Source organism: Pygocentrus nattereri, chromosome 4 (genome assembly GCF_015220715.1).
Source record: "Pygocentrus nattereri isolate fPygNat1 chromosome 4, fPygNat1.pri, whole genome shotgun sequence".
NCBI lineage: Eukaryota > Metazoa > Chordata > Actinopteri > Characiformes > Serrasalmidae > Pygocentrus > Pygocentrus nattereri.
In genome coordinates, this window is record NC_051214.1 from 3131002 (window position 1) to 3145193 (window position 14192).

Consider the following 14192-nt stretch of genomic DNA (forward strand, 5'->3'; position numbering starts at 1 on the left):
GGTTAACACAGTTCACTGATGAGATAAACTCACAGTCAGAGCCGTTCACAGTGGTGGTGATGGGAACCAGACGTCCCCCTCTAAAAGCTCCTCACAGTGGTGGTGATGGGAACCAGACGTCCCTCTAAAAGCTCCTCACAGAAAGTTCCTACATGAACTGGTTCGGAATTCACTGCCTGATGATCTGAGACGCTGTTTCATGGTAGTTTTGAGATACGATAGATGGCAGTGAGGCACATAATAATAGACTTGTTGTACTTTCTGACACATGTAAATGTATTTTCCCATTTATTCCTGAAAATTAGTGCCAGTTTTCCACATAAACGCCGGTGAAGGATGCTATGAAGCATTTCAGTTTCACTCGCATTAGTTCAGAGAAACAAAACCAGATCTACTGTATGAAAACTCAGTTCCTAAAGGATGTTGATACACTACATCATGTCATATGGTGTTGGAATCAGCTTCCCGAAGACATTCGATGGAAGAAGATCCGGCTCCTTCCTAACTGACACCGAATTACTAATAAAATGCCACATAAACTTCTACATAAAACCTCCTCAGCTAAAAACGACTGTATAAAATTTAAACCCAACATTGAAAACACTTGTTCACTCTGCAGTAACAACCCAGAGACAGCCGTTCACCTGCTTTTTCCAGTCAATATGTAAAATAATTCAGCGAAACCTCAGAGACGTTAGTGTTCATAATACTGATATGAAGTATTGTTTGTTTTTGAAATTGGGTCTTTTTGGGAAACCACACAGCTAAATAAACACACATATATAAATATGTGATAAACAGGTACTTTTTCCACATTACCACCGCGAATCGCATTTAGCACCAAGCTAACAGGCCCTTGTTTACACACTAGGGCTGAATCTCAAATGCATCCGTGCTCCCTACAGAGTGCACACTACTCAGCAATCTAAACACTGGCTCCTTCAGCCCAGCAGCGCATAATACAGCTGAAAATGGTCAACTGGGCTTCAGCCACAGCCACACTCGACAAGTAGCCACGGTTCGGCCGCAGAAGCTCGAGTTCAAAACTTCCCTAGTGCACTACTTAGGGAGCATAGAGGCGTTTGAGATTCGACCTGGATTTGACCGCCGTTACGGGACGGTAAATCAGGAGCCGCTCTAGAAAGACGAACATTCAGTTCTGAGTCGGTCTTTTGTTTCATTTAGGCAGCAAACTTTTTAAAATTCTGTCAGGATTTATATTATTTTACTATCATAGAGAGCAGCCAGCGGCGAGGGGGGCTTCAGGGGCAGCCGCGCGAGAGAGTTCACTTGCACGTGTCCAACACGTCATCACCGCCAGCGGCAGGAGCGTCAACTATAAATGCGTGTATACTCGCCATCTCACTCTGACTGGTCTCACGTGATGCTCGCTGTCATGGTCATGTGCTTCATTATGAAGTGGGCATAATGGACATCCCCTTTACGCTGTATGGACAAAAGCACTGGGACACACCTCTTAATCATTGACTTCAGGTGTTTCAGTCGGTCTCGTTGCCACAGGTGTATAAAATCAAGCAGCTAGCCTTGCAGCCAGCCTTCACACACGTTAGTGAAAGAATGGGTCTAAAGAGCCGCTGGATTCGAGTGTGGTGCTGGAATATGACGCCACCGTTGCAAACTTTCTTCCCCCCTAGATTTTCCAGCATCAACTGTGAGTGGTGTTACTGAAAAAGGGAAGCGTTTAGGAACCACAGCGACTCGGCCACGAAGGGTCAGACCACGTAGAGCTACAGAGCCGGTCGCCGAGCTCTGAGGAGCATAACGGTCTCCAACGCTCTGCTGATCAATAACTGCAGAGTTCAAATCTCCTCTGGCATCACCATCAGCACAAAAACTGCGCCGGTAAATCTGGTTAACGCCCAGTTAATATTATGACAGACTGCTAATAACAGAGAATTAAGTTTATGGTGGTGTGAGATTTTCTTTTTGGAGTCAAAGAACAGTCAAAAATGTCTTTGCCAGATTTATTCAGAGAATTCGTCAGACAAAAACAGGTTATTTTGATGCTGTAGAGAAAAAGGACCAATCATGCAAAAATAATTGATTAAATGTTCAAAGGGAACTGCAGTAGAAGGGAAAGGAAAGTAAAGAGTAAAACAAAGAAACAAGGCATAAGTCAGAGAGACTCGGGCATGGTTCGCTTGTTTCCATTTGCATAAACTGATCTGGACATTGGTCAAAGAGAGCATGCGCCCTTCTTTTAGCACAACCATTGATCGTGATTTAACACAAAGCTCCCAGGCTGTTCTTTGGGAAGGGGTTAAAAACCATTCTTGGCATGTTAAATACCAGGTGGTGGTTTTGTCCCGTTTAACACTGGGCTGCATACTTGGTCGTGGCACATCTAAGTTTAAAAGTCACACCAGATTATAGATGGTTATGCCATTAGATAATATAGCTAATCAATGGATACATATTTAACCACAGAGAATCAATATATCGATAATAAACACTGGAGAGTGTCGACGGGACACAGTCTCTCTCAGTGGGTCCTCATTAGAACAGATAAACACTCAAGATTTAACACAGTTGACGTTAATGGGGTTAAAGAAATGCAGAATCAAGCCGCCCAAACAATAAAAGCTGAGCGTGCTCAGAAGGTGCATATAGAAGTGAGTCAAAGCAGTGATTAGATTCCTTTGTGCTTTTATATAGCAAGTTTTACAGTGAGCCGACTACTAATCCCAACTGACGAGCTCATCTGATAGCCTCGGAAATAAATGCACCAAAGAAATGACATCATCAGTTTTGGATGGCTGGTGTTGATGGCGGGTCAACAGTGATCTTCAGCTCCTGCAGCTTCTCTTTCACGCTGTCGTATTCCTTCTGCCACACGTCGTCGGAAAGGGAGGACGGGTCGATCTCCAGGAAACTGTAGGCGTCCTTGGACTGCACTCTGAATATCTGAACAGCTTTCCCACAGGAGAGACCAAACCCTTCCCAAACCTGTGAAATGTAACACATTCCGACAGTCAGGACCGAAGTGCAGGATGTTGTTGAACTTTGGGGCCACACAGCTTCAACCACTTGACCCAACATTTGATCGGCATTTGATGTCGAATGTTAACGTTAAGGCTGTGTTAAGCTAAGAATGCAGAGCGTACCAACACTGAATACTAGAGTTGGTGGTATTCACAGTTTGCTGTTGATGCTGAAGAAGTAAAGCTGTAATTCTTTCTTTTTTCCATTTGCACACAAAGACTATGATCTACTATTTTACAACAGATCAGTGCAGTCGAATAGACACACACAGTGTTTTTTTTGGTTAAAGAAGTGATGAGGTAAACATGGTAAGTTAGACAGCTGCTATACCTGCTAGACTACCAGACGATATAACTACTGCTAGCATCTACAGCTTTACTCTTTTGTATGTTTGACCTCGATTTTAGGAATTCTTATCATTCCCAAAACTTCTGAAAAGTGTATGTAGCTCAGGCTGCCATGATAAAGGCACATGACAGATGTTACTGATTGTATGGACTACACTACCCATGAACACGCACAAGGACATGAAGACAGGTACCTGTACCGTTATTTATGGGCTCAAAACACTATCGCTAAAAACTGTATCATTTGAACAGCAAAGTAAAAATAATGACAATAGTTTTTGCCAAATTCAGCAACCAAAATCAGCCCAAATCAGTTGCTGAATGTCTTTGCATGGTCGTCTAATGTGATTCTGCTTGCATACTGACAGACATCAGGTACCTTTGAGGCTGCCTGGATAGACTTCACAAATTCCTCCTTAAACTCGGGTTCTTCAATGAGCTCTTCATCAAGAAAGGTCTTGTCTTTGATGGTGCCCAGCAACATGTTGACCTTTTCCCAAAAGCCCTGAAGCTGAACAAGAATCTTCTGGATTTTACTCAGAAAATACTGGACTTTTCCAAGGTGGGTTGGTTCAGGGATGGTACCTAACAAAAGCAGGGACAGGACAAAACATGCAGCATTACACTCGTGTTCACACTGTCAGCTTGGCTGCCCCTTTGTTTTTGTTTTTTTTTTCTATTTTCGCTACCTTTGTGTACTTAAAGCCCGACCTACACTGCATGACTTTAGCCTCGGTTTAACCCTGACTCGCCTCTTGTACAGACACTCACACACTAAACACTGTCGTGTTCAGCTTTGTTACACGTGATTACAGAGGTGAATGAGTGTCACGATCGGCCCGTCCCAGTCCTGTCCATGTGTTCTTGCTGTTTTGGTCCAGCTCCCTCGTTTCAGGACCCCACCCCTGATTGTCTTGTCTCCCTTGTCTCCCGCCTGTCCCTCGTTTACCCTGTGTTATTTAAGCCCTGTGTTTGCCCCTTGTCTTTGCTGGTCTTTGTTATCTGCACTGTTGTTTGTTGGATGTATTGGTGTTTGAATTATTGTCTGAACTGTTTGGTTGTTTGCTGTGTTTCCCGTCATGTCTGTACCCGAATCGATCCGTGTTGGCTACATGAACTTGGGCCGTTTAGACTACAACCCTGGATTTGCCTCAGGCTCATCTCCGCACGTGCGCCCGCCTCCTTGCTCCCAACCGTTACGATGAGGGGGACTTATTCAGTGCTGAAACTCATTTTCTATCATATTCTCTTTCTTGCCTAGCTGTCCAGTGTGACCGCCCTCACAAACAAAGACAGGAAATTCTCTGAGAGTCTTTTGAAATCTGTTTAAAGTCAAATCAAATCAAATTTATTTGTATAGCGCTTTTTACAACGGATGTTGTCGCAAAGCAGCTTTACACAATTTCGGTTTTAACAGGAGTGTAAGAATGTACAAAAACCCCCCGGTGGGCAAGCCAGGGGCAACAGTGGCAAGGAAGAACTCCCTCAGAACTGAGCAAGAAACCTTGGGAGGAACCAGGCTCACCGGGGGGGACCCATCCTCCTCTGGTCAAACTACCTACAAGTGATTATACTACTAATATTAATAGCAGTAATATTGGTATTAGGAATAGCTAGGAGTCTATGAGAACATCAATGTACGGTGGGCAGCTAGTCTAAGGCAGGTGGTGGCAGCTGGGGCATGGGTGGCAGGAGGGCTCGGCAGTCGGTCGTCCTTCAGTGTCCGGCCGGACATGTGGGGCGGTCGTATACTCGGAAAGAAAGCAGGGAGATGGAAGGTTGTGTAGCGCACACCGGGCCTAAGTACATATTTTATACTCCATATCTGATGTCAATCAGCAGTATCACTACTTCAGAATCTTTTGTCATAATTTAAAGGCTTAATGTGTAATGATGGAAACATTCAAGCACAAAAGTACATTGACAGTTAAAGATGCTCACCTTTGTCGATCTGTACTTTGGCCAGCTTCATCCGCAAGTCGATTGTCTGGACCTGCAGGTTCCACTCTTTTTGTTTCAGTGAAATCTTTTCAGCAGTGAGTCGATTCAGTTCTGCTTCAAGAGCCTTGGCTTTTGCAGCCACTCCAGGAGAGGTTACTGCCTCGTAAATGGACTTAACAATCGGACCAATTACTGGCACAATGGAGGCGAAGATGCTGAGGCCACTGCTTTTAGCAGCTGCATCTCTTACAACATCCTGTACCTCACCGTGTTTGGCATCAATCTTCTGCTCTGTTTCTATGAGCTGTGCAGTGGTTTTATTCAGCTCCTTTTCAAGCTTTCTAATCTCCTCTGTCATCACTTCAATCTCATTGGAAAGCTGACTCAGCTGTTTCTCTGTCTCTTTTTTTTCGGTGATGACGTCACTGGTAGTCGTAGCCACATCTTTGTTGTGTGTGTCGTACCTGAATGTGAAACACTGAAGTCAGTAATGCAGTGTCTTGCAGTCGGTAGTTTCTTTCACTGTGCCTGTTATATGAGCTGGATCTGTCCTGCCCTTGTACAGAAAGTTTGAGGACTGTTGATCAGATTAGATTAAGATTAAGTGACCCTTATTAGTCCCACAACCGGGAAATTTCACCTCCGCATTTAACCCATCCGTGAAGTGAAACACCACATACACACTAGTGAATACATACACAATGGGGGCAGTGAGCACACTTGCGCGGAGCGGTGGGCAGCCCAATCCGCAGCGCCCAGGGAGCAGTTGGGGGTTAGGTGTCTTGCTCAAGGACACAGCAGTCATGTGCTGTCGGCTCTGGGGATCGAACCGGCGACCTTCCGGTCACTAGGCTGGATCCCTAACCTCCAGCCCACGACTGCCCCAGGATGACATATTTGATTAACTTTTGAAGAAAAAAAGAAGTAAATGCAAAACTTTTTCTGGAAATTTGAATTCAGTTACTTTATACTTGATTAATTTAAACAAACATTCACAGCTATAGTAAAAGCACGTCTGTCCTAACCATCTAGGAGTCTCTTTTGTTGTTTGTGGAATTTTCACCCACTTTTCCTGGTGTAGCAGTATGCTGCGGGTAACAGCATTCTTGCCCTTTCATTCATGTTTATTTTGTTCCGCCTACTATTACTTGTGAGCCAATTAGGTCTCCCCTGGTTTTTCATAAAAGGGAGGGCGCTCCCATTATTGGGTGCGTTGACTGGGTGATTTGCTTCCGCTGTTCGGTTCCTTCCTGGTTTCTCCGTTGTCGCGACTATCGTGTTGCGAGCTGGTGGATGGTTTGAATCGGTGTCTGATTAATCTGCTCTGCAGGTATGGCAAATTCTCCTTTCTATTATGTAGTCTTTTACCTGCGGTTAGCGTAGTATCGGGCAGGTTTTCTTGTCTGATGTTTAGGACTGGTGTCTGTAAGAGGGCCAGCGTTACCTGCTGATTGTCTGTGAGAGTGCAGGCGTTACCCACGTGTGACATTGTGGCTGAGCCTTGGTGTGGTTTTGTCAGAGGCCGCTTGGCTTTTCTTGATCTCGTGCCCTGTTCTGGATAACACGGTAGGAAAATCGTCCATGCCGTTTCTTAATCATAATGATTTTATAATGATTATAATTGACATTTTCCTTTCTTTGCAGGAATGCAAAGTTGGTGCTGGCTTCTGCTGTTTTGTTTCCGCTAATGATGTTTAGTTTTTACCAATAGTTTTGTTTTTACTGATGTTTTATTTTCATTTTTTTTATTTGGTTTTCATGTTGTTATTTTTTTTCTTTTCTTTTCATAATGTTTTTTTTTTTTTTATTAAAGTTTTTTTTTTTTGCTCTAAGCTGCTGCGGCTGAGCACACTACCCTACCTTCGGCTTGGGGTTTTTGGTGTTGGCTGTTCCTGCTGCGTGCTGGGGCGTTGGTTGTGCTGTGTGCCCTGCCTCTCCTGTAAGAGTTGCACGTTGAGAGCACTGCTTATCGCTGCTTTGTGGTTGTATTTTTATTTTATTTTTTTTTTTTTTCTTTATAATTTGGAGTTGAGTTTAGGTTTGTCTTGTTCTTTTCATTTGATTTGATTGGTAGTGCACCTGATTGTGGTACTGGGCCGGAGGACTTGTTGGTGAAGGGTAAGTACGTAGTGCATGGTTTGTTGTGTGTAATTGTATCCTCTTTGTGGCTTTTTCTTTTGGGTAATTGTAATCCGTGTGATTAATTTTTCTTTACCACTGAGCTTGCTCCTTCCCCACCTGATTCCAGCCTCTGTACCAGCAATTCTTTCTGTTTTGTTATATATAAAAATTATATATATATATAGTGATTTTTTTTTTTTTTTTTTTTTTTTTGTATGTTCTTTTGCTAAAGCCAAGTACTGAAGGTTTATTTATTTATTTATTTATTTATTTATTCTCTTTTTTTTTTCACTTGCCAATAAACTAAATCTATTTGTGGTATATGCGTCTTCAGTGTATGAGTAAAACGAACCTGTGGGCCTTATTTTGGTATCGTGTGTTCCCTGGGCACTTAATTCCAGGGTGGCGTAGTCGATTAGCTTCTAAAAACTCATACATTGAGTACACCGCGTTGCCACATTTTGGCATCGCTGACAGGGTTTATACTGCAACCGCCACACTGGCAAGACCTCTCCTATATTTTTGGACTATCTCACTCTCAGTCAGGCCATTCCTGTAAGCTTCAGCTTGCATTTCTTAGTTTTTTGTGGTTGATTTAAAGCGATTTTTTTTTTTTTTAGCCCATTGACCTGCTGTAGTAGCCAGCCTCTTTTCAACTTCAGTTTATTGACTGCATTTTGGAAGCAAATGTGACAGTCAATAATATTCAGTGTGTTGCACAAATAGGGAAAAATAAGAGCTGCCACGTGTTTAAACTTTTTCTTTTTCATTTCTGTAAAGCTGCAAACCAAGAAAAAAAGCAAAAATGACAAAATAACCATTAATCAAGAAAATTAAGAAACCAAATCCACAGCGGAGCCGAATCTCCCGTTCCCAGTAAAGCTAACCAGACGGAACAGGATGGCTTCACCAAGCAAACTTTTTTTTTTTCCTTCAACATGGCACAAATGAATGTGGTTCAAGCGACTAATAATGGTTTTAAAGCCATACAGGCACTTCTGGCTCTTTATCTTACAGGATATTTGTATGTTATGCAGACCTGCAGACCAAGAGAAACAGACTGTCACAGTGTTTTCAGGCCTGCGCCTGAAAACACCTCACCTGGTGAGGGAGGGGCCCTCTCATGAGCATAGCTCGCCCCCTAGTTCTTGTACAGTGGAACTGCTTTCTATGAATGAATAAATCAAATGGACTGAGAATTAATAAAAATAAAAACAAATTGGAATAACTGGGGGTTCCTCTCTCTGTTGCCATAGCCTGGCCATATCACAGGTGGAATTCCTTCTTACCTCTGCCCATGCAATGCTTGTGTCACTGACTGCCACATGACCCCAAAGCATAATAGATCCTCGCCAACGCTTAACAGTTGGCATGATATCCTTTTCACCTAATGCTGCTCCTTTTCTCAAGTCCTACCTTTGGTGATTGTAGCCAAAGGGTTTCATTTTTACTTCATCAATTCATTTACGTCCAAAATGTCAATGTCAATAAACAATAGTTTGCTGGAAGGCTGCGTTTACTTCTTTTTACTTCAAAAACCAATGAAATATGTCATTCAGCCCGGAGTACCCAAAGTTTTGCATACAACTGAATATCAGAGGAGTTTCCTGGGTCTTAAAGATGTGGGCATTCGACGCCGACAATGAATATCAAAGTGGAACAGAGAAACTGAAGAGCACAACAAACATCTCGCTACAGACAAAACAGCAAGACTTCACAACATTCATAGCCACGTCATTCAGATTTAATCTCCACAAACGTGTTCAAAATACACAAGATATAAATATTGTTACCTGTCCACCATCTTTTCCACATCATGGATAATTTCCATGATCCACGTTCTTGCTTTCTCCAGGTACTTTATAGCCAGTGCTGGTTTATTTTTCTCAACAGCGTGAACCAGCATTGGAAACAGTGACGAAACCAAGTTCTGACTGGTGCCCACACACTGTGATGGAGAGAAGATCGTGATGTATGTAAGTTTACAGTTTGTCACATTTCAGCTGAGTAGGAATTGGCTCTGAAGGTCCTCACTAAAAGTTGTTACAGGCAACCTATTTTCAGCTGTACATTATGTGTGTGTGTGTGTGTGTGTGTGTGTGTGTGTGTGTGTGTGTGTGTGTGTGTATATATATATATATATATCTTAAAAATATATTCTCCAGCAACGCCTTCTCCACAGAACAGACGAGTTGTTGTGTTTGGCAGGATTTTATGTAGGAAAATATGCAATTTGTGGAAGGATTAAGAGGACTCCAACCCTGAGATGCTCACTATGTGTCCGTGAAGGAAAATGAGCTCCTGAATGCTACTTCTTGTTTTTTCTGAACGTTCTCTATTAGCTCACATCCTCTTCTGTCCAGCTTCATGCAATCACCACTAGATGCCATTAAAGAGCCTACGAAAGAAACACTATGCTGAATCCAATACAGAAGGGGTTTCTGATGAGCAGAAACTGGTTCTGAATGGGTTTCTGATGAGCAGAAACTGGTTCTGAGTGAGTCTCTGTTTACACAGATGTTTTGAGAAAGTTTAACAGACCTTCAGCATGACAGCTTCAGAGGATCCGAAGAGAAGTTGGGTCTCCAGGGCTCGCATCCGGAGCAGCCTCTCCAATTTGGGGAATTTCGCCAGACACAGGTAGGAGATGTGGTACAGCAGGGAGACCTGCTGAGACGATGGGAGGAGCTCCTCAATGAACCCTGAGCTCCATACAGAGGTGGCTGGCACAACCTCTGTGATTTCCACAAAATGAATGTAAATAATTTCACTATAAAGTTGGTTAAACAAGCATTAATTTGTGGTTGGATACATCAAATGACTGGTATTGTTTTACTTACAACCTGAGGAAGAAGCAGCTTAGAGTGTGTGTGTGTGTGTGTGTGTGTGTGACTTGCCTTTGCTGTTAGCCATTGTGTTTAAAGTCAGGGGGGTTCTGTGTTTTCCTAAAGATCAATAAAAATATTTTACAGCAGTGCTTAGAAACGCATTGTTCACTAAATATAAGTTTTGAAAGTGAATAAATAAAACAGAGAGGATCTTACCTGTAGAGCTGTGTGGACTGCGCTTCTTACAGATGTTCAGTGCAGTTTCGTTTTTATATGTAATGACACCGAAAGAAAGGGCCAGGTAAAGACCAAAAGATGAGGCTGTCCAAGGGTTTGACAAGAAGCGTGGTCAGTAAACAGGCGTGGTCCAGATCCAATCAGCAAAAAGGTACAGAATGGCAACCGTAACCAGGTGGGGTTAGGAGGGCAAAGACAAAAGGGGAAAACCAGAAATCCAGAAAATCAGTCCAAACACGAAAAAGGCAACCACACAAACGCACACTGGAGAAGTTTGCCCTGAACGAGGACTTGATGACTGCAGTAGTTCTACAAGAGAAGCAGTACTTCAGGAGTGCTGATTGGAGAACGAGGGGAGAGCAGGTGACCTCTCAGAGGATTCTAGCTGGAGGGATGTGTAACATTATACTTTAAATGGCCCACCTGATTTGAGAAATATGTGAATATCCGCACATGCTTGAGACCATCTGAACCAAATAAATTAATCTTGGTCTCATCAGACCATAGGACGTGGTTCCAGTAATCCATGTCCTTTGTTGACGTCTTCAGCAACTGTTTGCGGGCTTTCTTGTGTACGGACTTCAGAAGAGGCTTCCTTCCGGGGTGACAGCCATGCAGACCAATTTGATGTAGTGTGCGGCGTATGGTCTGAGGACTGACAGGCAGACCCCCCACCTCTTCAATCTCTGCATCTATCTTTCAAAGACAACATTTGGATGTGACGCTGAGCACGTGCACTCAGCTTCTTTGGACGACCAACACGAGGTCTGTTCTGAGTGGACCCTGCTCTTTTAAATCGCTGGATGATCTTGGCCACTCTGCTGCAGCTCAGTTTCAGGGTGTTGGCAATCTTCTTGTAGCCTTGGCCATCTTCATGTAGCGCAACAATTCGTCTTTTAAGATCCTCAGAGAGTTCTTTGCCACGAGGTGCTATGCTGGAACTTTCAGTGACCAGTATGAGAGAGTGTGAGAGCTTTACTACAGATTTGAACTCACCTGCTCCCTATGCACACCTGAGACCTACGAGTCACGTGACATTTTGGAGGGAAAATGACAAGCAGTGCTCAATTTGGATATTTAGGGGTGTCTGTCTCTTAGGGGTGTACTCACTTTTGTTACTGGTGGTTTAGACATTAATGGCTGTATATTGAGCTGTCTTGAGGGAAGAATAAGTTTACACTATTATATATAATATATAACATATAAGCTGCACACAGACAACTTTTCACTGTGTCAAAGTGTCATTTTGTCAGTGTTGTCCCATGAAAAGATAAACTCAAATATCTGCAGAAATGTGAGGGGTGTACTCACTTTTGTGATACACTGTACACAGATCAGTCCAAACAAGCAACAGTACAAGAGGGCTAGGCAAGAGTCGAAAACTAGATAAACATGGCAAAAGGGTCAAAAGACAGGGAATGCAAACAGGACAGAATGTAAACACTCAATGATCGCATAGCAGTACCTCTCAATGTGCCTATCTGAAGCCTGGGCTTAAATACTCTAAACAGACTAATGAGTACAGGTGTAGTGAGTCAGTAATCTGGGGACTGAGATCGCTGATAGGACCGTTGGGAAAACGTGATTTTCCATGGATTCTTGGGAGTTAGAGTTCTCTAAGATGGGGTCTGCAGGCACAAGATCCGTCATGAACTCCCAGAGCATTCTGGGAGATGAAGTCTGTTTCTTTGTCCAAGACGGCCGAATGCGTGACACCAGCACAGTGTACAGATTCTCCTCATTAAAACGGTCAATTCCCATATAGAAGAATTGGTTCATATAGCCTTTGACCAGATGCTGTGGGAACAAAGTTTAACAGAGCGAGAGAGACCCTCTCACCGTTGTTATACCCCTTCAACTGAAATAACCCGTCCCAATCGGTGACCTGCTTGTGCCTGTTGCCTGTTCCTGTTCAAACCTATTTAACAAGTAGTCACATCTGCCAAGTTCACACTTGCAAAAGTTTGATTGATGGCCAGTCAACAGAAGAGTGATGAAGCAATAAAGGGGAAAGAAGTCTTTTGCGCATATTGCCTGCAATTAATTACCAACGACCTTCGAATGTCACTTCTTCTCTCATCAGATTCACGAGACCCCTGGACAGGACTCAATTTAGCCCACAAAACGGCGCGAGTGTCAGTGTGGCAGACGAGCTGTTGCTTTGCTCTTGCTGTTGCTTTTGAGTGCACCGTGTTCAGCTGTGCTTCTCCGTCACTAGTAACAGCAGTGTTTCTAGCTTTGTTTGTAAGAAGCGTAAGTTAGTTTCATGTTTAACAGTGAAGATTACGCAGTTAGAGGTGCATCCGGATGTTAGAAAAGAGCAGGGCTGGTCTGCAGGGCTCAGACTCGCTGTTAGAAGCTCCAGGTGTCTCAGGTAGAGCTGGCATGCCCTCAACTCTGGCAGCAGAGCCCTGACAGTGCGGCAATTAGGTGGCGTCTCGGCAGCATAGCCACAAATCTAAAGCACTACGCCATGGCATCACCACTCATCTCCCATTCACATGTTCAACAGGTTTGCCCCACTCAGTGAGACCCTCTGAGACGCTTGTTTAAAGAGCCCTTGTCATAGGTGGTCCTATTTTATGGCACAGGAAAGCAGCTTCTGCCTTAGGGCCGCCAATAGCTGTTCACTGTATATCGGGAGCCAGGGTGCTGGACATTAGAGGGACCCTGCTAGCTAACCGTAGATATTCGAGGATGACGCTTGTCTGCACCAATCATTGAAAAGTAAAATAATAAGGCAGAATAAGCTGCCAAATGGTATAATGACCACACTCGAGCTTTGAAACAGTCTGTCAGACAACTAAAGCGAAAATGGTGCCTTCTGAACTAGAAGTGTTCCAGTGCGCCTGGAGGGATTATAGCCTTATAAACTTTAGAAGGGCACTTGCTACAGCATGCTCAGCCTGTCTCTAATCCTCAGAGAAAACAATAATCCTAAATTATTACTTAGCACAATTTCTAAAATAACTAAGAACCAAACAGTTACTGAACCCCAGATGCCATCAGCCTATAGCAAATGATTTTATGAATTCCTTTAGTGATAAAATAGAAGAAATTAGGCAGAGAATTCAGAAACACAGTTAAACTCTACAAACCTGCTGCCTTATAACGCCAGTCTAGATCCTGAGAATAAAAGAATCACTGCTTAGAGGCTGGAATTGTTTACCTCACTTCAAGAAAATGAACGACTTAAAATTGTTTCTCCCGCAAAATCTTCTACTTGTATTTTGGATCCGATTCCTACAGGTTTACATAAGGGAATTTAACCAGAAATAACCAAGCCTATTCTGTTAATAATAAACTCCTCTCTTAGCCTTGGATACATCCCAAAAACTTTTAAACTTGCTGATTACGACAGTGAACCTCGATCCCTGTGAACTATCAAACTATAGACCTGTCTCGAATCTCCCCTCTATATCCTAGGTCCTGGAAAAAGTGGTAGCAAAACAGTTAAGTTCCTGTCTGTATAGGAATCATCTACATGAAAAATTTCAGTCTGGTTTTAGGCCACATCACAGTACAGAAACAGCACTAGTAAAAAAGGTAAATGATCTATTATTCTCTGACAAAAGAAATGTGTCTTTGCTGCTCCTCCTCGATCTTAGTGTGGGATTTGACACAATAGACCACGCATCTTACTAGATAGACTAGAAAACCTTGTTGGGGTAACAGGAACAGCTCTTTCCTGGTTCAGGTCCTACCTCACTGATCG

General features: G+C 43.2%; 1 protein-coding gene across 2 annotated transcripts; it reads right to left on the reverse strand.

Annotated features, from left to right (window-relative positions):
* Nucleotides 1-1971: 1971 nt before the first annotated feature.
* Nucleotides 1972-14171, reverse strand: LOC108441296. 2 transcript variants are annotated; one of them, XM_017720748.2, is made up of 8 exons: nt 13647-14171; nt 10457-10561; nt 10310-10357; nt 9954-10147; nt 9206-9360; nt 5292-5755; nt 3730-3935; nt 1972-2967 (listed from the first exon to the last, which is right to left on the reverse strand). In XM_017720748.2, exons 3-8 carry the CDS (start codon nt 10323-10325, stop codon nt 2764-2766), a joined length of 1239 nt encoding a protein of 412 aa, XP_017576237.1. In that variant the 5' UTR covers nt 10326-10357; nt 10457-10561; nt 13647-14171; the 3' UTR covers nt 1972-2763. The 2 variants fall into 2 exon arrangements, with proteins under 2 accessions (XP_017576237.1, XP_017576236.1); XM_017720747.2 differs by having other exon boundaries at nt 13576-14171.
* Nucleotides 14172-14192: the final 21 nt, after the last annotated feature.